The sequence below is a fragment of the Delphinus delphis genome, chromosome 6, assembly GCF_949987515.2.
Source record: "Delphinus delphis chromosome 6, mDelDel1.2, whole genome shotgun sequence".
NCBI classification, from domain to species: Eukaryota; Metazoa; Chordata; class Mammalia; order Artiodactyla; family Delphinidae; genus Delphinus; species Delphinus delphis.
Window position 1 is genome coordinate 34,801,514 of NC_082688.1, and position 22,727 is coordinate 34,824,240.

Sequence of the window (22,727 nt, forward strand, 5' to 3'; positions counted from 1 at the left end):
AAATCTGGCACCTCTGGGTGGGACATCCAGGAGCAGAGGGGGTGTGGAAAAATGTGTCCATGAGCCTGGAAAGCTCAGTGGTCCTGAGTCCACCGGTCCACCCCGCCAGGCTCTGGAGGGCTTGATCAGAGAGGAGCCTCGTGGAGTGGCGGGTGATGAGAGGGAGGGAGCTAGTGTGCACACCCACATTGCCTTGTTTTACTGAATTTCCTTCCAGTCCTTTTTCTATGCACTTAAATGTACTTCTTTCTCTCTCTCTCTCTCTCTTTTTTTTTTTTTTGGTGTTATATTTTAGAAAAATTGAATCCTCCTATTAGTTCTGTTTTGAAACTGGATTTTTTGTCAATTGGTGAAGTGCCAAGAGTAAGGTTTTCTTTAGTCAATAAAGATTCTGTAACCTCTTTTGCTGGCTGCATAGGGGGTATCTTCAGGCAGCTCACCCCATCCTGGAACGGGTCCGAATCCCGGCTGCCGGGTCAGATTTTCTCCCTTCTGCACTTTTGGCCGTGGCCTGAGCCAAACATGTCTGCACAAAGGAGAGTCGTTTTTAGACTATATCAGGAAAGGTGTCACTATAGGCCGGTGGCTACTCTGACTGTGGAGTCAGGAGCCAGCATGGGCTGCCAGCATCCTCGACTGCAGGGTGGGTGATGTGTGGGTACCACAGTGCTCTGGTGCTCCATTAGCCAGTCATGGGGGGCTGCAGCCCATCCGCACACAGGCTCACCATGGTGAGGGTCTGTGCCCCTCAAGGCCTTCCCAGGTGCTCACATGCTGCACCAGCTCACCCGCTGGACAGGAGCTTGGGCTCTCCCTGAAGCTGTGAGGCAACATTGCAGGCCTCTGTAGGGACTAGTGGCCCATCAGGGTCCCCATTTGGTTTTGTCCAGGTGCTTGTTCAGGGAGCTGCCCACTTGTTCTCTGGAACAGTGGCCTCAGCCCGGGAGAAAATGGCCCATGGCTTCGTGTGGGGACTCTGCCTGCACTAGGGAGGGTGGCTTCCGGGGACGACCTGATTCCATGATTCTGTACAGTCCCCACTGCCTTTGCAAAGCTATTATCTGCTCAGAACCCTGGGAGGGAGATGGAACAGGGAGATCCTTCTTCCCTTGGTGCAGATGAGGAAGCTGAAACTCAGAGGAGAGCAGCAACGTGGGCAGGCTAGGGGCCAAGTAGGACAGGAGCCTGGGGCGATCTGATTGGCCCTCCTATTGCTTCAGCTGGAGTAAACTCACCAGGTGTGAGGTTCTTCCCAGACCCAGGCAGCGATGCTGTCAGCCTCCACCAAGTCCTTCCTGCTCACCAGTCCAGCCTTCTTCAGCTGGCTTGTACCTACATCTATCCCCAAGCTTCGTGCAGGTCCTGGGATGGGGCAACCAGCCTTCCCACACTTGTGAGGCAGCCCAGAAGCCGGGGCCCAAGAACAGCCTCCAATAGTCACTCCTGGGAGTTAGTTGGTATCTGGCTCTGCTGCCCCCTCGCCCTTGGTAAAATGACTCTGAGCAGTGGGTTGTGTGGACAGTTTCCCAGAGTTTCCCTTTTCGGTGGAGTTTTGGTTTGTCCACCTTGGTAGTTGGCTTGATTACCCAGCCAGCTTTCCTGCTACCTTCCCCTCCATGGCCCATTTCCCCATCCCTTGTGTCAGCTCCCAAATAAACTACTTGCACCTGAATCCTGGCTTCAGGGTCTGCCTCTGGGGGAACCCAGACTAAGGTACCTGGCCTGTGGCATCTCAGAGGTGGGAACAGCATCCTTTTCAGGTTCTCCGGTGCCCTCGCCCATGCCAACAGCTTGTTATCCATTGGTCCATTGACTCAGTCTCCTCCTACCCCTGGAGGAAGATGTTTTCTCAGTGAAGGTGGGAGAGCTCAGGCTCAGAGAAGAGAAGAGATGTGCCCAGAGCTCCACACGTGGTGAGAAGCCAGGATACACTGAAGCTCGGGTCCTTGAATCCAGTGTTGCCCTGTACGTCCCTGCCCACCCCTGCTCCTGCCCAGCACACCTTGTGCGGGCCCTGCTGTGCCCAGAGGCTGGCTGCCACGTGGAAGGAACCTGCTCCAGAGCCTGCCTCCCACCAAAGAGCTTGTTACCTGGCACATCATGAGCACGGGTAACTATGATTGAACAAGCCACTGACACCGTTACGGACGGGTATGACATTGTAAAGCTCTGTCCTCGGTAACTTACCCATACATTAGGAGGGTGCCAAGGACATATAAGAAAAAGTGCTTTGGGGCTCAGGGACAGCTTTGTAGCCTAGAGGACTGCACGTGAGAAGGTGTTAATTGAGGCTTGGTTGCTGGAGGGTTCGAGAACATGGCATTATTTTCAAAAGTGAATCACCATTTATTGAGCACCCACTATTAAGCTGAATATAATTGGAAACCCTCAAATACGGTGGTGGTGATTATGGCCGATGCTGCGTGTCCTCCATAAAAAGGCAGTGACTCTGGGGGAGGGCAGCTGTTTAGTGCTGCTTGCACTAAACACTTAAAGACACTCTGGCCTGGCCTGGCCTGCCTTGAGGCTGTCATGTTGGAAATGTGCATGAATCATCCTAACGGGCCTCATCCGGAGACAATGACCCTTCTCTTAGAATGGGTCCTGCACCGCTGTTGCTGGTTATTGAAATGCCCTGTGCCAGCCTGAGCCCCATCTCCCCTTAATCCTGGCTCTGAGCACGGAACACAGGCTGGTGGGAGACGCCGCCTTGCTCGGCCACTCCTGCTCCCTCCCGGCCCTGCGTGGAGCACGGAGGCCTGGTTTTCAGAGGTGCCATAACCCTCAGGAGAGGCCTTGGCGTCTGGGCTCTGCATTTTGCTTTACATACTTTTCCTGTGAGTCCACGGGAGAAGTTGTTCTTATTGGACAGAGCCTCCTGTTACTGTGAGAAAGCCCCACGGGCATTCCCGATCTTTTCTTGGGAAGGGAATGGTGGATGGGACAGAAAAAGGACTCAAATTCAGCCATCTAAAACCCACTTTGGAAGCAGGCAGGCTATAAATATGTATGTAGGTCACCAAATGACTTGGATTTTCATGCAGCTGGCATTTGGTGGGAGGCCAGTTTTGTTACCCTGCTAATGAGCATTCCCTTACTGGACAGGACATCCAGGTGACCTCTGCAAGACCCTACCCCTCCCCAGGCCTCAGTTTCCTTCTCAGTTAGAGGAGGGAATCCATCATGCTGGATGATGGGTTGAGATGATGATGATCGGAACTGACATTTCTTGGGGCTTGCCGTGTGCCAGGCCCGTTCTAAGTACATCACTGAGGTTGGCTTATTTAATCCTCACTCCGCTGTCATTTTATAGGCAAGGAGGTTGAGGCACCAGAGGTAACTGACTTTCAGAGCCATTCCATTTCCCTGTTCCTGATGATACAGCCTCCTACCGAGTGCCCTGCCAGGGGAAGGAGAAAATCCTGACCTTACCCTTCCTGTCCCAGGTCTGGTCTGAGAGCACTTTCTAGTCAGTGGCCCCAAACCTCAGGAGGGGCACCTGTCCCCCTTTGAGCAGGAAGCTTGGAAGAAAGGACTGTCTGGGAAGGTGGGTGCAGGTTGATGAGGTTTGCAGGAGGGCTGGGTAGTGCTGAGCCAGAACTCGGGAGGAAGAGGGGAGGCCCAATGGGTGACCCCAGGTGGACTGAGCCTGGCCTGGGGCTGCCTCCCACAGGGAGCTGTCTGCGGGGCTGGGTGGAGGTACTTGCAAGAGGCGCTAGGGTGTTTTTTCTGGGGGGGTAATTGTGGTGGATATGCCCTGAAATTTTTTTTTTTTTTTTTTGCGGTACGCGGGCCTCTCACTGTTGTGGCCTCTCCCGTTATGGAGCACAGGCTCCGGACGCTCAGGCTCAGCGGCCATGGCTCACAGGCCCAGCTGCTCCACGGCATGTGGGATCTTCCCAGACCGGGGCACGAACCCGCGTCCCCTGCATTGGCAGGCGGACTCTCAACCACTGCGCCACCAGGGAAGCCCTGCCCTGAAATTTTTAAGAAAGACTTTAAGAGAGAAATTAGATAGCCATCCAGGTATTGCAGAAACCATGTGGACCTGAGAGTGAGGAAACATTTGGTTACCTGTTTCTGGCAGTGACCTTCACTCCCCCCTCCCCAAGACCTCATGCCCCCCAGTAGATTCATGCTTTTCAGGCTGTGGAGAGTGGAGCATATTGGGGTTCCTTTGCACAAATTACACACATAAAAGTTTGAAACCCACTGGACTAGACCGTCTCCCAGGGCCCTTTTAGCTCTTGACCTCACATGTAGTGACTCTGCAGACCCCATGTGCTTCTGTCCTCAGGAGGGATGCACTGAATTCTCTGTCCATAGGTCCTGGCTGAAAGCAGTTCTAGGATAGAGCTATTTCTGAGTTCAAAAAAGAACCTCCCACTGCTTGAGAGATGCTGAGAAGCCAGTCCCTGCCACATAACAGCAAGGTTCTGGGGTAAACAGAGGGCCAGGCTGGGCTCCGCTCCCGCAGCCTCCCACCCGTGACCCACAGCCTTCTCCACGGGGTGAAACTGAGGGAGGGTGGGGTGTGCGTGTGAGAGAGAGGGGGGCCGAGAGAGCAGGGCCCGAGAGGCGCTGACGGAGGCTGTAATTTGGAATGCATTTTTCCTGACAAGTTGGAGCCTGCAGGTGTCTAGGCAAGCAGCTGTGGCCTTGGGAGGGGCAGGACTGGAAAGACCAGTGGAGACTACCACCTCCTGACATGGGCCAGCTAACTGGCTGGTCTGTAAAGAAGCATTTACCCTAAAGTACCCAGGGTCTGCACAAAGAGACAGATGGCGGTTGCTTGAATAGTGACGACTGTCCCAAATGACTGAAGCATGAAGTTGTGAGCTCCTGCCCCCGGAGCCTTGCGGGCAGAGCACTTGACCTCCATGCGTGAAAGTGGGGCCTAGAACTTTGAGGTGACTCTGCATGACTGAGTCAGACCTTCAGGGAGAGAAAGGGAACTGGTCCTAGGTCGGTGTGGAAAAGCACCCTCCCCACCATCTGATTTCCAGGAGTTTCGGCTGAATGCAGGAAGGTAGCTAATTAATCTTCCCCAAATTAATTTTCTTACCATGTCGGAAATGATTTATTGCTGTGCCTGTAAGGAGAGTTAGTCTATGATGGTCAAAGCCGGGGACAGGGAGAGGGAAGCAGGGACTGCTTGCTTGTATCTCTGCATGGGGCGGGGTGTCCCCATAGCCCTGCGTATGTCACAGCCCAGTTCTGTGGACCCCTCCGAGCCCTGGACGCAGGCATAGACCGGGAGCACACTGCTGTCTCAGCACGTGGAGGGTAGCCCTGAGGTTCTCTACCTCTTAGCCGGGTGCCCCGACTAGGTGCATCTTACCCAAAGCATAAAAGGGGGAAAAACGGATCATTCACAAACATTTTTCTTTTTGTGGTTGAGAAATGTGACAGCTGTTGTCATGCCTAATTGCAGCCAATTTTCTGTGTGTAATCACTGGGGCCTCAGCTGGGGTTTCTTCTCAGCTGAGAAGAAACCCCAGCTTGTTCTGTCTTCCCGACTAGATGTTCAGCTTCTCGTGGGCAGAGACCCCAGCTTGATCATGGTCTCCCAGAAGGGGCCACCATAGCGTGTTCTTTATCAACTACTGTCACGTCCCCAAATCATGTCATTATTTGCTTTTCACAACATTCATGTGAAGTTGAGAAAGCAGGCAATTTTGCCCCGTTTCACAGATGAATTGCTCAAACTCAAAAAGATAAAGCAGGTTGCTCGGAGTTACCCAGTGAGGGTGTAGCAGAGCCAGCTCAGGTCCAGAACTCTCTGTCCCGGCTGTTTCTGCTTGGCTGTGTCCTTTCTGTGGTGCCACCCGCCTTTCTGTGTTTTTGCACAGCCCCAGGCAACTGCTGCAGCCCAGCTGCCGCTGGTCAGCCTTGGGGCTGTGGAAATGCCACCCGCCTCGGTCACAGTGGAGTTCCTGCAAACAGCCACCCACCAAGGCGTTACGTGTTAGCTTTCAGGGATCTCTTGAAGGCTGTGTTCTGCTGTGGGGGCAGCCGAAGCTGCGCTAAGGAACAGAGCACAGACAGGTGGTATCCAGTTGCCTGACCTCGACCCAAAGCAGACGCCCACCTTAGAGCCTCTGATTGGACACCCAAATGGCTGGCGCTCCAGCGCCCAGGCAGTGTGTCCTTTTATTAGCTGTTAGATGTCCTTCCTGACTCACTGAGTTTGCTTCTGTATAGTTCTCAGTCTATACAGAACATCTGTCCACTGCCTCTTCTCCAGGCAGCCCCCGGTCACTGGGAGCTCTCTTCAGACCCCCAGATCCCTGTTTTCTTAACGCCATCTCTTGGTCGGCATGGCAACAGAGCCTCCATCTTGGGGACATCAGGCCTGCCAGGGCCTGTGTCACAGTGGGTCCCAAAGGAAGACCAGGACTCCAGCCTGCCGGTCCCCTGATGGGGGCAGAAGCATGGAGCCATCTGGCTGCTGCTGCCATCTCATTGCCATCTCATGCCCTGCACGCTGTTTGCTCACCTTCCAGGAGCCCTCCTGACTCCCAGAGCTGGGGAGAGGGCCGGGTTGCCCCTGTTCCAGAGGGCTGTGTGGCTCCTGGGTTTCAAGCTGGCAAGCCAACCCACAGAGTCCCAGGCAGTCCTCTCACGGTGCCCCCCTCCCCCCGCACGGTCAAACGGCAGGCCAGTCACACACCAGCCTGGATTTTCAGCCAGGTGTGTTGAATTATGATAGGGTCAGCACCTATCACCTCCCTAAGACAGAGAGAGCACCTCTCCTCTTAGCTGTTCTCTAAAGTGGCTCAAATGCGAGGGAGCTTGGTCATTTTATCTGGGGCTCCTGACCTTTCTGAGATGTGCCCAACACTTTGCAGGCTTATATAAACATGATGGAGGGAGCAACCACTTCGTCAGTTATCAGATTCCCAAAGAGATCCATGACCCCCAAACCATTAAGAAAGCTAACGCATGGTCTTAACGGTGAATTGATAAGGAAATGGTCCAACTGGGACCATGTAGAACATTCCCAGGTTTGTTCACATGCAGTTTGCTTTGGAGTAGAGCAGGAAGAAGTCATGGGCTCGGAAAGGACCCAGGACCTCATGGGGTGCCGCCCCCTCACTTTCCAGGGAGAGGAGAGCAGCACAGGGTGGGGGAGACTTGTCTTGCCTCATCCCACAAGTGGCCGAGCTGGGGCAGCCCGATGCTGCCAGTTCCCACAGACAGCAGAGCATAGTTGCCTGTATGGCTTGGAGGGGCACTGCCTGTGGGGCAGTGGGGACAGTGCAGGTCACCCACTCCTGGAAGGTGGCGGCTACTCCGTCTCCTGTCCCTTTTTTTTTTTTTTTTTTTAGCAGACTTGAGTGATTTTTATCAGGGATACCGGTATATTTCAGTAGTGGCTTCTCTCCATGGTCCCACCAGCCTTCCCTGGAGCCAGGTAATCTTCCTGGAGAGTTTGCTGAGAGCCAGCTAGTCTTGTTCTGAAAGGGTCTGTGCTTCCAAAGAGAGAGGCTTGCACATCCTCACGGCCAGGGCAAGCTTTGGCCGGGGCTCCCCTCCTGGGCAGGTCAGGGTCTTGCCTCCCACACTGCTCAAGCGTGTTGCTCAATCCGGGCCAGTCCTCAGGATTGCACAGAGGATGCCATTACTCCTGAGTCTCAGATTCTGGAGATGGACCAAGGCATGCTGGATCGTCTCTTACTCCAGTTAACCCCCAGGGAAGAAAGCAAGAGAGAGCTGCATTGAACACTGACTTCTTGCTTCACTTTAATGAACAAGGCTGAGAAACATCTGGGAAAAGTGGAACTCCAGAGTGGTATCGGGAGGCTTAGCTTTAGATTGGTGGGCGAGGGGGCTGGCTCTAACTTAGCCTTTCCCAAACTTTAATCATAAGAATCACCTGGGTTGCTTATAAAATATACAAGTTATTAGGGCTAGGAATCTGGTTGTTTTTAAACAAGTGTCATTCCTATCTTCAGGCAAGTTTGGGAAGCAGTTTATCTACTGTACCGAAAATAACCTGTGAAGAGGAGTGCTTTGGAAAAGTTTAGTTTTGCTTATAGTACGTTAATAAGTTTTTCTTGTTTGAAAAATGTGTTAACATTACATACGAGTCTCCTTTTAATTTCCTTTCATCACCCAACTACCAGTCCTTCCCTCCTCCCAGAGGTGTCAGTTTGAAGTGTCTGTCTCCCCAGACGTTTTTGTTATTAAATAGAGATACAGGTTTTTGTTTAATTTTCATAAATAGGTATCATCTTTTTTTTGGGGGGGTGCCATGCCGCTCGGCCTGTGGGGTCTTAGTTCCTTGACCAGGGGTTGAACCCAGGCCCCCAGAAGTGAAAGCGCTGAGTCCTAACCACTGGACTGCCAGGGAATTCCCAATCATCTTGTATTTACCATTCTACAGCCTGCTTTCTTCCACCCAAAGCTATGTCTCGGAGCACTATGTATAGAGCTATAGAGCGACTACTTTCTTTTTTTTAACCTGCTGCATAATATCCCATAGTGTGAAACTGGCACGGTTTATTTAGCAATCCCCCTATTGATGGGCATAGCAGGTGCTTGCAGTTTCTCCTTATTACTTGCTCCAGTAAGCATCCTTGCCCATGTCTCCCTGTGCACATTTGGGAATAAATACTGAAATGTGAAATTGTTGGGTTAATCCATGTGCATTTTTGGATTTTAATGGACGCTCCCAAAGTTATCTTTCACAGTGACGCTACCAATTTACCTTTCCACCCAGAGCCTATGGAGAGGAACCAGTTCTCAACGCAGGTGCCACTGTCTCACTAAAGCATATGGGCATGTGGCCAAGTGGAGACACCCACTTTCCACTTCCCTTTGGGGATAAATTGGAAGACTACCTCCTATCATGAAACTAAATCCCCAAGAAAAAACACCCAGGCCTCAGACTGCTGGAAGGGAGGGACCAGTTCCACCCAGCAGTGTATGCAGAGCAGAAAGGAGGCTTCTGGAGCTCCAGTCTGCAGCCAGCTCCCAGAGGCTTGTCAGAGAGGCGTTGGGTGTGCTGGAATTCTAGAATCCTCCGGCCTGCAATGGACCATGTACAAAAATGGGAGGTTGGAACAGGTCTCTCGAGGACACACCCCCAGCTCCCAGTTTCACTGCTTTATGAGCCTGTAAAAGTCCTTCAGGGCACTGGCTAACCTGGGGTCTCCAATTTTGTTTGACAGCAAGAAAAGGCCTGCCTGGGGTTTAGCCATAACCCTGCTTCATTTTTCAGAGATGGGCCGGTATGCCTATGCCAGGAGGCCAAGAAAGCAAAAGAAGATGTGTTCTATGAGTTAGGTAGCCACACTCTGACAGCCCATCTTTCTGCTGCTCTGCTCCATGGTGGAACGGTGGGACCGGTGGCCTGGGTTCCCCCTCAGCTCTGCACCTGCCCTGTGTAAGGCAAGCAAACCATCTGAAGGGTTCAGTGCCATGTTGGGTCTTTGCCAATCCAAGATCAAAATCAAGGAAGGCTTCTCATGTGCCCAAGTGGCCTGACCTGTGGAGGAGTCCCGGCTGGCTCCCTTTTGCTTGAATTGTTTAATTAGATTTAAGAGACTTGTCCGCTAACTGGGGCATTTTAAAGCAAAGCAAAAGCAACCCCCCCTCCCCCCCACCCCGGGAATCCAAGCCCACTCCTGGGCAAACTCTCGCTTCCTTTCTTTTAACTCAGAAAATCAACAGCCTTCACTCAAGCCCCCTGCCTGGCCATCCTGACTTACAGTGTCCCTGGGTCACACTACCCAGTCCTTGCACCTGAGGCCTGTGGCACGTTGCACGGCACTGTGGTTAAACTCCCCACTCAACTCTCCTAACACCTGGTTAAATTTTTACTCCAAAAACCGGGACATGATTTTGTGAAAGGTCAGACAGCTCAGTGATTGTTTGCTGAGTTTCACGTTGCTCAAACCTCAAATTCCCTCCCCTCTACCAACCTCACTTTGAAGTTTGAAAGGAAATTGATTAAATATACATTTTAGGAATCTTCCGATTTGCTTCTTAAACTAACAGAATTCTAAACTTTTTTTTTTTAAACGGAAGGATTTTCAACTGTCAGCAGGTATAACTGGAACCATATGTCAGCAGAGACCAAGAGCTTTTCCTGGTTTTAGGATTTGTAAATTCTTATTGAAACGGAAGTAAGCAGGGCAGGCAGCCGGAGGGCCCCCGTGACAGCCCACGCTCAGATCTCATTTTAATTAGAAAATACAGATAGCGCCTGCTGAACCAAAGGCCTCCCAGAGCTCCCATCCCAGGGCGAACAAAGATTTGGTTTACATCCTGCTAGCCTCTGTGTTTGCAAATCATAGAGCACTTCCGGGAGGAGCTGGAATGTTGATTTCTAGATTACGGAGAGACTGCAGCCCAGCACCCTCCCCAGCTAATCCCCTCAAGTGATTTTGTTTACTTGGGGAAATATTTGCTCCCTTCTTCATTGCAGAATAGACGGAGGGTGTTCATTCTGAAAAGAGACAGTAAGGAAGGCCGGGATGAGAGAAAAGAGATTAGATGTCATCCACAGCAGGTTCCTCATTTTCTCCTTTAGATTTCAGGCCCCTTGAACTCTGAGACCCAAAACCCTACATGCACTGGATTGGCATCTGAGCTGTTCTGTATGACAGTGGTTCACTTGTCTAATTTTCTCCCTAATGTGTTCTGCAAGTGGTAGAGTAGAAATGTCCTATGAAAGACATGACGGGCCCTAGCGCTCCCTCTCCCCCATCTTTCCCTGTCTGGTGTCATTTGAGCTCAGTGAGTCTCCAGAAAGGCCACGATTACAGTGTCAGCATCTGGAAGCTCCCCTGCTGGCACTGGAGCCTGACCCATGGCCACAGTGGAGCGGTGGCAGGGGGGCTGCACATGCTCAGACTGCGGGCGCTCCAGCCTTGGGTCTTCCACCGATAAGCCTGCTCTTCTTAGGGGAGCAGTGACTGCTATGTGCTATGCCTCCCGTCGGCCCTCCCGGCCACACGCCAGTGACAGGGCTGCGGGCATCACATTCCCGGCAACTGGAGGTCACTGGCTCCTGCTGCCAGGGTTGCTGCCACAAACTGCCATGACCCGGCAGACAAAGGGGGATTTTCCCTTCCCCTGGGTTTACAGGCCACTCAAATGCTTTACATTCCAGGAGCTGGGAGAGAGTGGAGGCTCCTGTGGTTTCTAATTAACCCCACAATTTAAATAACAATTCATGAAACCCCAAGGGTTGAGAGAAAAGCTAACCTACCCCCTCCCGAGAAGGGCAGCTGGGTGGCCCTGGCTGGGAGGCTGAGGACTTGCCCTTTGCCAGATGTGTGACCAAAGGGGCAGAAGTCACAGTGAGTTTGTGGTGGAGCAAAGGGTGCATTGAAAGGGAACGGGTTTGGCGGGTTCCTGTCCTTTCCCCTCTGGTGAGAGTGCCTCTCCTGAAGGTTAGGTAGTCAGAAATGGGAGGAGGGCTTCCCCGGTGGCTCAGTGGTTGAGAGTCCGCCTGCCGTGGAAGGGGACGCGGGGTCGTGCCCCGTTCTGGGAAGATCCCACATACCGCGGAGCGGCTGGGCCCGTGAGCCATGACCGCTGAGCCTGCGCGTCCGGAGCCTGTGCTCCGCAACGGGAGAGGCCACAACAGTGAGAGGCCCGCGTACCGCAAAAAAAAAAAAAAGAAAGAAATGGGAGGAAAAGTTGCTGTGTTTACTCTTAGCCTCCAACTGAGAAGTTTTACCCTTCTCCAGGGAAAATGTGGAACTTTGAAGTGTTCAAAACTCAGATTCTCACACTCTTAGGGGACTCCCCTGCTGTCCCCACTGCCTAGCCCCAGGTGACTGCTCTGTTTGTTGTGGAACTTTGCTGTTTTCTGGAATACAGACAAGAGAGGAGTCCAGGAAGGGCTCTGGGAGGCAGAGGGTCCAGCCAAGGTGCCCGCTCTGGACCTCAGTTTCCCCATCTGTTATGGAAGGGTCTTCTGATGTGTTGCTTCCAAGGCCCTCGCTGGCCTTGGCAGTCTATCCATTCATCCCTGAGCTGCTTTGGTGTTTTCACTGGGCCTGTCTGGGGACTCAGTCATCTCTGCAGAGCGTTGATCTCACCAGATTGTTGCCTGGTTACCCAAGGGATGGTTGTGTTCCAGATTTGGGGAAAATGGAACGCTGGACATAATTATCTCTAGGCAAGCTCTTCTATGCCTCAGCCAGCTCCAGGAGCATGTCAGCATTTCTAGGCTCTCTGCGAGCTCATTTCCAACTTTCCTCTGTTTCCATTCCATTAAATCGAGCAAGTCACATTCCCTGAAGACACCTTCCAAGTTCTTGCCTCTGTGCTTCTGTACTGAGATGCCCTTCTGTCCTCACTTCACTGTGCCCGGAGCAGCCACCCTACATATGCAGGCTCAGGCCCCTCCCTTACGATGGAGCACTGCAGCATGGGCCCCTTGTCACCCCTGCAAGAATCAGAGTTCCCTGAGGGTGGGCACCAGCTCAGATTCCTGCCTCTGCCTCCTACTCCTTGCTCATCTGGCACAGGCTCAGTTTATATTTGTTGGAGAAAGCCTGGCTGTGAACAGAAGCGAAGTAGACAGCCACAGGTGGACTCACACGCTTGCCATCTTCCTTGCAGGTGACCATCGCTGATGACTACTCAGATCCCTTTGATGCCAAGAATGATCTGAAAAGCAAAGCAGGAAAGGGGGAGAGTGCTGGCTACATGGAGCCCTATGAGGCGCAGAGGATCATGACAGGTAAGCAGAGCCCTTGCACAGAGACTTGCAACTCAGCAGGGAGGCAGACGGGCGCTGTGGTCACCGCCAGCCTCCAGAGGTGAAGGTGTGTACTTTCAAGGTGGTGGTTGGGGGGCAGTGCCGTGTTGAATCTTTACCACAGTTTATCTGTTCGTGTTTCACCGACCTCAGGAAGAAACTGGCAGGGCACAGTGACAGTACCCTTGACCAGGGTACCAAGTACAGTTAACCAAGATAGGGACTAAGAAGTACATGGGGAAGTGGGGGGGGAAGTTCTCTTAGAAATTTCAGATTAAAGAAAGATACAGCACTTGAGATGGAAAACTTAGCTTGGAACTTCCTAGCAGCCAGGGCAATAAAAGAAACAGCTGGGTCACCTTGCTTTTATTACTTAGTAGAAGGGGGCAGACTAGATCGTTAGGGACAGAATTATCCCTGGCCCCATACAAGAAAATCTTTATTTTAGGGCTGGAAGCAGCTTAAAGAGCCATGGTCTACGTGGCAGGTTTACAGGAAACACAGAGACTTTCCTCCTTTGGCTGTTTTCCTATTGGCCCTTGATGATAAAACCTGTCAGAGCAATGGTGTAGGGCCCAGGAGAATGTGGCCAGGTATGTGGTACCCTGGGGGCCTCTTTTTGCCAGGATGATGCTTGGAGCATCTCTAAAGAATGAGCAGTTATCAGATATCAGCCATCTCAACAGACCCCAGGCATGGGCGGATGGTAGGGAGATCACGGGCAGAGGAGAAGCCCCCCATGAACGTCCTCCTGGCTCAGGAGGATGGTCCAGGCACAGAAGAGCAGCTGTGTGGGTTGGCCCCCTCTGACCCTGCACAGGACAGTGATATGAGCAGAGTCACTACGTGCTGCAGAGCGCAGGCGGGTAGCCCCCCGAATTTTGAGGCCTAGTGAGTTGGTGCCCTGTGTGTCTCAGGATTTGGGATTCAGGTGCCTCCTTCTGTGACTCTATTATTGTTTATTTGTGTTCATGTCTTTGAGCACTTTCTCTTGATTCCTTCTGAATTAGAAGGAAGAAGGGAGGGACTTCCCTGGCGGTCCAGTGGTTAAGACTCTACGCTTCCACTGCAGGGGTCGTGGGTTCGATCCCTGTTCGGGGAACTAAGGTCCAGCATGTGGAGCGGCCAAAAAATGAAATAAAAATAAAATAAATATATTTTTTAAAAAAGAAGAAGGAGGAGGAGGAAGGGAAGAAACAGTTACTGAGCACTTAGTACATTCTGGGCCCGCGTTGAACGTTAGCTCTCGGTCTGCGGAGACCCTGTAGGATAATTGCTGAAGAATCTGGGTGTGAGTCCAGGCCCTGCTTCCAGGACTCTGCGTCATGCCCTTCCTGCTCATGGAAGGCAATTCTCTGGCCACCAGTGTGGCCTCCAGAACACCTGGCCACTTTGTGAAGGGCTGAGGCAGGAAGCAATTGACCAGAGGGACTTCGGCCAGCCTGCTGGAGGGCCACCTCTTGTGGCCGTTCCCATCTTTCTAGTCTCTCCTGGCAAAGCGGCTTCCATGGGTGGCAAGAACCCAAGAGCTGAGTATGTGTTTGGGGCCAGGGTCCCAAGGTGGGGAGCAGCCTGTTCTCTTCCAGCAACTCAGGAAAGCAGATCTGCTGGTGGAGTCTTCACCTCAGGCCTGTAGGAACACCCACTCCCGCCATCACGCCCCATCACCTCCACCCACGTGCCAGCACCCCCATCAGGCCCAGAGAAGCAGCCCCGAGCCCAGCTCAGCCCTGAGGGCCAGTGGTGGCAGCCGTGGCCCTGCGCCTCCCTGTAGCTTCCACTAGTCTTGCACTCAGCGGGCCTTGGCCTGGGTTAAAGGAGTGGTGGATCCAGGAGTAACTTTGGGACACTGGCACATTCAGACATCAGGGCAGCAAAGGATCTTTGAGGTCATCCAAACCCAACAGCCTTATTTTACAGATGGGGAAACTGAGACTAGGAGGGAGAGGGACTTGCCCAAGGACACATAGTAAGTTGGAGGTGGACTGGCCAGCATGGCCTGTGCTCAGCAGGGCAGACTCTGGGGTTGGGTGCTGGAGGAGGTGTAATGTTGAGTTTGATGCCCAGGTATCCGGGCATGAGGAAATGGCAGGAGCTGTTGAGGCTGGAAGCCTCTGCCAGGTCCCAGGCTCCATACTGGGCCCCGTGACATATACACTCTTTAAACCTCACTGTGTCCCTGCAAAGGAGGTGTTGTCTCATTTCACAGGTGAGGGAGACTGTGAACAAGTCACTTCCCTGGGGTCACACCAGCAGAAGGGAGAGACCCAGACCTGCATCTTTGGAACATGGGGGCAGGGGGCTGAAGGGGATGGGTGGGAACATCTGCTGGGAGCCCAGACTTTGGGGAGGGTCCGCCACTGCTCAGTGTCTTTGGAGTGGAGCTGGGCCCCTCCTGGGTGCTGCCATGGACCCCAGCGGTAAGGAGCTGATTAACTGGGTGGAATTCTCCTGTGAGACTTTGACTTTTTAATGAGGCACACCCACGGGGGCCAGGTCCAAGGCAGGGCAGTGTGAGTTCGCTGGAAATCTGGTAGGATCTCAGGCATTCTGTCTCCAAAGAAGCATCCTTCTCTTTGCTGCTCTGTGCTTTCTTCCTACCTTGGAGATTATGCCCAAATTTACCCGTGTTTTTGTTTTTAAGGAAATACGTGATTAAACAGGACGTTTTCTGGGTGTAATGACCTTGCAGCAGCTCTCTTTGACTTGGAATTCTTTGTGTGTAACATCACCATCACCGCAGTGACTGATGGCAAGGATGGGGGCTGGGTTAGCCAGCACCATATAAATGTTCCAGGAAGTAGCTCACTGAGCTGCCACGAAGCTCCCGGGGGAGGGGGAGGTAACAGAGGTTGGTGCTGGGGATGGCAGTGGAGCAGGGGGTGTGGCACAGAACAAGTTATATTCAGCCTTTTAGGGGGACCATTTTTTTTGATGCTGTAACATTTATGTGTATGAGTACACGTAGCTTCTAGTAACGAGGCAGGCATCTTTGGTACGTAAGACTAATGCTGCCAGGGGAATTCCAGTGGTTAGGACTCCATGCTTTCACTGCCCAGGGCCAGGTTCAATCTAGTTGGGGAACTAAGATCCCACAAGCCTTGTGGCCAAAAAAAAAAAAAAAAAAAAAAAAAAACAAAGGAAAAGAATAATGCTGCCAGGAAGAGCATGGCTTCCCTGCCTGAGATGGCGTGCATCTCTGTACTGGTTTGAAAGGAGACCAGACTGGAGTCAAGCAGATCTGGGAAGGCCAGTTGTCACCTAAGTGACCCCTGGGCCTCAGTTTCCCCCTGAGAAGCAGTAGCCTTGGAGTGGGCAGTCAACAGTACTTCTAGCTGCTTTTGTCTGTGAACTGGCTGTTTGACCTTGCGCAGCACATTCTGTGCCTCTGTTTTTCCCTGTTTAAGGAATGATGGGTCAATAATAACAGCAACAGCAGTGGAGGCCACTGCTAAGGTCTCTTGTACTTGTTTACAGCACTTAATGTGAATTCTCATTGGATCTTCAGCGTCACTCTTCGAAGTGGAGGTGCCCATTTTACCAATAGACTGAGGCACAGAGAGACTAAGTAATTAGTCCAAGGCAACACAGCCGGGTAGTCAGTTGGGGGGCTGTCTAAGGCCCTGTTTAACTGCTACACAGGACTTCTCTCCAGGGCCCGTCCAGCCCTGGTGCACTCCCTGGAGCTTGGTCTTCAGACTCCCCAGCATGGCCGCCGTGGCCTGTGATTAAGTGGTAAGGTTTTGTCCTCTGTGTCCTTGGCACCATGCAGCAGGTGGTGGGGAGCCTGTGGGAGGTGTGATTTTGTGAACAGAGAACTCGGCCCAGCCCATTGGCTGTAGCTAGGATGGAGGGCATGGAGAAGCATGCCTGTTTTTCTAGGGGCTCCTCTTACCCCCTTCTCTCTGTCTGCCTTAACTTACCATCTCCCACAGACTCCCCTTTGTGTCAACCACAGGAATTAGGTTCTGGATCCAAAAGGGAGGCTCAGCTCTCCGTGGAACCTCAGAACCCATGTATGCCTGGGCCTCATTTTCTGGCCTCATCACCTCTCTCACCTCAGCAGCAGCTCTGGAGATATTTCCTTAACACCCTAGGGCTCTATGGAACCCAGCTGGAAAGCTCGTGACCCAGTCCAAGCTTTCCTTTTTATAGGTAGGAAAACTGAGACTCAGAAAAGTCATGATCCTTTTGAGATTTTTTTTTTTTAACACACTGATTAAATGTGAAGTTGTCTTGTGAGGCAGTGAGTTGACCATCCCTAGAGGCATCCAGGCAGAGGCAAGACAACCGGCACTGGGAGATGATATGAAGGTAGTTAAGTCTCAGATGTGTGGTTGGTTCAAGCTACCCCTGAGGTCTGTGTCAGTCCTGAGCTCCGAGATGTCATGATTCACTGTGTCCACCCCCATCATTAGACACCCAGGATCAGCCCCACGAAGGGAGCACCTGAGACCAACTCTGAATAGGAGAGGATCTGGTTAGGGCTGGCAGCTTCCTTTCTCAGTGCCAGCCTGACTCATGCCAACTGTGCAGTCCTGGTTCCGCTTTTCGTCTTTCTTGGCCCATCTCTTGAGGTCAGATTCTGGTTTTGGCTTTTTCCATGTGTGAATTGAAGAGGAAGGATCACACCACTTCTTGGTTTCCTTTCTGCTCCCTTGTCTATGTATTTGGTGTCCCCAGGCCAAACCTCCCACTGAGCCGATAGGTAGGCCACCTCTCTCCAAATCCCTGCTTAGCAGCCCATTCTTTCCTTCTTCCCGGAGACTTGATCCTGGGGCTTGAGGGCCCCTGTTGCACAGAGACCTGCTGATGTGGTGGGAAGGGTGCTGGGCTCCCTTTTTTTTTTTCTTTTTTGGCCGGGCCACACGGTGTGTAGGATCTCAGTTCCCCGACCAGGGATCAAACCTGTACCCCCTGCATTGGAAGCTCGGAGTCTTAACCACTGGTCTGCCAGAGAAGCCCAGGGTGCTGGGCTCTGAGTCAGGCTGACTTGGGTGACTGTGTGTGTCAGGATGCTTAGCTGGTTGGGGGCTGCTTTGTAAAATAGGGCACACAACACTGATGTGAGTCTTGGGTGGAGGAACAAACTTTGTCCATGTGCTTGAGATTATTGATATTGGGGGGCAGAGGGCCTGTTCGGTTCTTCACATGGTTTTCTGTGCTGTTGAATTCTCTGGCCAGTCCCTGTAGGGGCCCCTGCCCACTTGGAGGTGGGTGGCAGGACACTGGGGCAGGTGGTTCCCCAGCCCCTCTGTGGTACCCTTGGTACCCTGGAGCCCTTGCTAAGCCCTGTTATGTTGGAATCTGGACCGTGTAACCTGGGCAAATAGTGCCCCTGCCTTTAGCAATAATATCCATGAAGCAGGGAGACAGGCATGGACCTGGGTGTCTGGTTGGTGCACAGAGGTGAGCAGGTGAATCTCCAGGAGTTCAGAGGAGAGACCACAGCTTCTAGTTTGGGCCATCCAAGTGGGGTGGGAGGTGGGAGTGGTGGGGATGAGAGCTGGGCCTGGCAACCAGGAAGAGGGAAGAGCTTGAGCAAAGGCATGGAGGTGTGGGAATTCTCTGCTGGAGAGGAGTGGAAGGAGATGAGGCTTTTGATAGGATCCTGATAGGAAAAGCACATGGGGCAAGAGCTTGTAAAGTCGGATTGTATCATGAGGCCCTAGTTAGCCTAAAGGTACAGAATATTTCTCACCTGGGATCCTTCTTCCCCAGACCTTCAGCCCCAGGAATTCTCAGAGGTACCCAAGGTGGTGCTGGTGACAAGGACTGTGGTAGTTTGTTTTTTCAGAGGGCTTTCCTCTCTGCCAGGCACTGCTCCAAACACTTTCCACGATTAGCTCATTTAATCCTCCCAAGGAGCCTGTGAGGTATAGGTACTACTATCATCCCCATTTTATAGATGAGAATACTGAGTCTCAGAAAGGTTAAGTAAGCAGTAAAACCAGGAAAAGCAGCGCCATCTGGAGCCCTTGCCTTCAGCTGAAACACTATCACATCCGTCCTGGACTCCCAGAGGGTCTGCAGAAATAACTGGGAATTTTACAGTTACTTAGGCCTCATTTTTAGGTGTGACTCTCACCCCCCTGCCCCCTCCCTGTCCTATATAAAATTGTTCAAAGTGTCATCTCACAGGATGAATCATATAAGTATTAATTGAAAGCATTTTCATATAATTTTTAATATGTAAGCAATTACGCATTAAAAAGTCCTTAGCATGTTTTTATTATTAAACCAACTTTATAGCACAATAAGAGGAAATTAAAAGAAAGCCATTTCACACACAGCCCCACTGCCCTGGCGTGGCTGTTTTCCTTGCTTAAGACTTGCCTTCTGCCCTCTTAAGCTCCACGTGCTTATAGGCACGCTCCAGGTAAAGCTAAGTCACCTATTTTTAAGGCAGGGGGTGGAGGCGTCCTTTTGTATCTTCTCTTCCTCTGGCATGGCCTATTCTAGCAGCAACATACTTTCCTTCCAAGAGAATGGTGGTTGTGTACCACGTTCAAGTCTCTGTATTCCAGTGGTGGCCTGTTTCAGGAGGAAGGAAGCAGGAAATGTGGATTCTAGCCCTGGCTCTGCCCTGGTCTGCTGTGTGACCTGAGGCAGGTTGCTCCCCCTCTCTGGGCCTCAGCTCCCTCATCTGAAAAATAAGATTCTGCCTTCTTTCCTGGGCTCCATGAGGATCTTTATAAGCACTTAGGTTCCCCGCTTCTGTGGTTACATTGGGCTTCTCCAGCTGTCCTGGTCAGGACTGCACCTTCCCCCACCCCACCCACACCCACTTCCACTTGGCACCAGCCCAGGTCTTGCCAGGCTGTGAGGAAGAGCTGGCTCTGGCACCATCCCAGGAGCGTGCATGCTGCCCTCTGCTCTCAGGGCAGACAGGGCTGGGAGCTGCAGGTCTGCACCCTCTGAACAGCCAGCATCCAGAGGCCTTTCCTGGAGCTGCTATTCTTGAATCCCAGAATAAAAGCCCCAAAGACCCGCAAATGCTTCTCAGAGAAGGGGCCCTCTTGAGTCCTGACTGGCCATTAGCGAGGTCACCTCCAGCCACCCTACCTGAGATTTCTGCCTTCCTCGCATGTTGACTGTCATCTCTGCCCTCCTGGCTCAAGGCAGCATTGTTGTTGTTTTTTTTAATTGAAGTATAGTTGATTTACAACGTGTTAATTTCCGCTGTACAGTAAAGTGATTCAGTCATACATATATATACATTCTTTTTAAAATATTCCTTTCCATTATGATTTATCACAAGATATTGAATATAATTCCCTGTGCTATACAGTAGGACCTTGTTGTTTATCCATTCTATATATAATAGTTTGAGGCAGCACTGTTTTCCTGTCCTTTTGGTGGTAGGAAAGTAGAGGGCCTTTCTGTCTGGGCCCTGAGCCCAGGCCCTTCCAGCTCCACAGTGCCGGTGGACTCTGCTCCCAGAATGTCCATGCACTCGCCTCTCTTCCTCACCTGGCCGGCTCTGCCGCCCTGCTACCCGAACAATCTCCGCACCCTTCATTCCCCTCCCCCTCTGCAGGCCCCGTGCTCCTCCCTGGCCTGCCTGCTCTCCAAGTCGCCTCAGGCTTCAGCCTGTCCCGGGGGTCACAGCTCTCCGCCGGCTGGGGGATGTCAGGCTGGAGCTGTCCCTGAAGAGCAGTCTTTCTGTCTTGCATCCTCTTTCCACTTGAGGCCCAGAGAGGGGTACAAGCTGGCCAGAGTCACACAGCAGCAAGCCACAGAGCGGGTCTCCTGACTTCTAACGTAGGGCTCCTGGTCTGGTTTTGAAATGTTTGGAAACCTGCCCTTGCCCGCTCCTGCCTGACAGATAGAAGGCTCGGTCATGGACTGTGCATAGGTCCCTGGCTGGTCTATCATTTACCAGAATGACTTACCTACTGGACAGGAAGGAGATAATCAAGTGTAAATAGATTTTGTATTAGTCACCCGATGACTTTCCTGTTCTTGAGAAAGCACAGCTCACACACACGCCCAGCGGTGCTTTACCTGCTGAGCTCCAGGCCCAGGGAGGCCCAGTGGGGAGGGGAGCTGCAGAGGAAGACAGCAGGAAGCCCAGGTTCCCATGGTGACCAGTGAGCCCACACTGGCAGTTGCTTCCTATTCTCTCACCCCACATGCCCCTTGCCCTTTTGACCCTTGACACTGAGCTTGTTCAGCTTTTCAGGAAAGTTGCGACAGGACTGGGACAGGCCACGGAAAGCTGATAGTCATTGACAGCATTCCTGCTGTGTGCCAGACCTCGGTCCCTGCCCTCCAGGTGCCCCCTGGCGCATAGGGAAGGTTGACAAGGACCCAGACAAACACGGATGTCTGTAGTAGAAAACAGCCCAGGCAGAGTGATACCAGAAAGAGAACAGAGGAAGGGGTGCCAGGGGTCCTGAAGACCAGTGTGGGCTGTGCAGAGAGCGGGTATTGAGCAGAGCCACACTTGACGTCTTGACCCAAAGTGGCCTTCCCATCAAGGCCTTCCCTGGCCACTTAACTTCCATTTCAACCCATCCCCAACGCTTCTCACCCCCCTTCTCTGCTTGGTTTTGTTCCTTAACTCTGCTCACTATTTAGCATACTATATATTTTACTCACACTTTATCTGTTTATAGTCTGTCTGCCACTAAGGTGTGGGTTTCACAGGGGCAGAAATGTCTGCTTTGTTCCTGCTGTAGCCTCAGTAGCTAAAGTAGTATGTGGCACAAAGTAGGGGCTCAGTAAACAGTTGTTAAATTCATGAGGCTATTAATTAATTCCAGGGACCCGGGGCTGGTAGACAGATTTTCTGGGGCCCCCTCGGGAGCCCAGAGACATGCCATCCTCCTCTGAAAAATGCCAGATCTGGAAAGTCTGAGTTTAACCAGTTGCTAAATGGGCGGAAAGGTAGAGAAGGAGCTGGCTTGTTCTCTGGGTGGGAGTTGGGTGGGAGTCGGGCAGGAGACCTTTGGCGCCTTGCTCCGTCTTGGAGGTCAGTTCTGTCTCCATGCTGGTGGGCTACCTGAGGTCTCTGGTTGTGCCTGCTCTCTCTGTTCCCTCCCTGGCCGAGAGCTTCTTGAAGGAGAGGACTGGGTCTTACCCATCCTCATGTCTCCTCTGGGCCCAGTACATATTTACCAATTGAATGAATGAGCCCAGGAATACAAGTCTATGTGGAGAATAAATGAACGAAAAGGAAGCAAACAGTAAACAACTACCTGCTTTAAGCAACTCTTTCCATTTGCCAAGACACAGTTGTCTGAAGTCACAGGGCCTTAGTCAGGGAGCAAAGTGTAACGCATATGTCCATTGGATGGGTGTTTGCAAGAGTCCACTGTGTGTTGGCCCCGTTCTGTGCTCTAGGGGTTGAGGAGTGAACAAAGCAGAGTCCTTGTTCTTGTGAAGCTTTCGCCGTGGGTACAGGATCAAAGGGGAGCGTTACGTAACTGTGAGTCCCGTAAACTCATTTCTGGGAACTCTGGTACTGAGAGGTCTGTATCCCAGACACTCAGCAGCCTCTGGTCACTTCAGCTCAAGGGCTTTCTCAAAGTCAAGGGCAGATTGGAGGCTTGTCCCCAGAGCCCTGACCACCTTCAGGAGGGTAGGATGGTCTCAGTGCTGTCTTCGGGGTTTGAGGGGCACAGCTTTGGCCCAGTGGCTGCCTGCCATGTTCCTCTCTCTTCTTGGCCTCAGTGCAGGAGCACAGACTCTGGGGGTTGTCATGGATTTTCCCAGAGGAGCAAGCACCATCCTGTGCGCTGGCACCAGCCTCACAGGGGTGAGGGCCCAGACCCCGGGAACGCAGCCCCTAACTCCTCTCTCTCTCCTGACAGCTGTGAGAGAAACGGGCATCCTCCCAAAGGTGGAGATGAAGGAACGGGAATGTGAAATAGAGGAGCTCACCTCCCCATCCCTGTCTCTTGCCCTTTAGAATTCCAGAGAGACATTAAAAGATCTGAAGGCACAGAAACTGATGGAAATACCTGTCCAAAAGTAGATTCAGGTCAATTGGCAGCAA

At 52.2% G+C, this 22,727-nt stretch overlaps 1 protein-coding gene across 3 annotated transcripts in view; it reads left to right on the forward strand.

Moving 5' to 3' along the window:
• Positions 1–22,727, forward strand: part of SHB (SH2 domain containing adaptor protein B) — a 137,425-nt gene that overhangs the window by 36,921 nt on the left and 77,777 nt on the right. For all 3 annotated transcript variants that reach the window (XM_060014481.2, XM_060014482.1, XM_060014483.1), the window contains exon 2: positions 12,586–12,706. In XM_060014481.2, the coding sequence (XP_059870464.1) occupies positions 12,586–12,706 (121 nt within the window). The remainder of the gene's footprint in view (positions 1–12,585; positions 12,707–22,727) is intronic.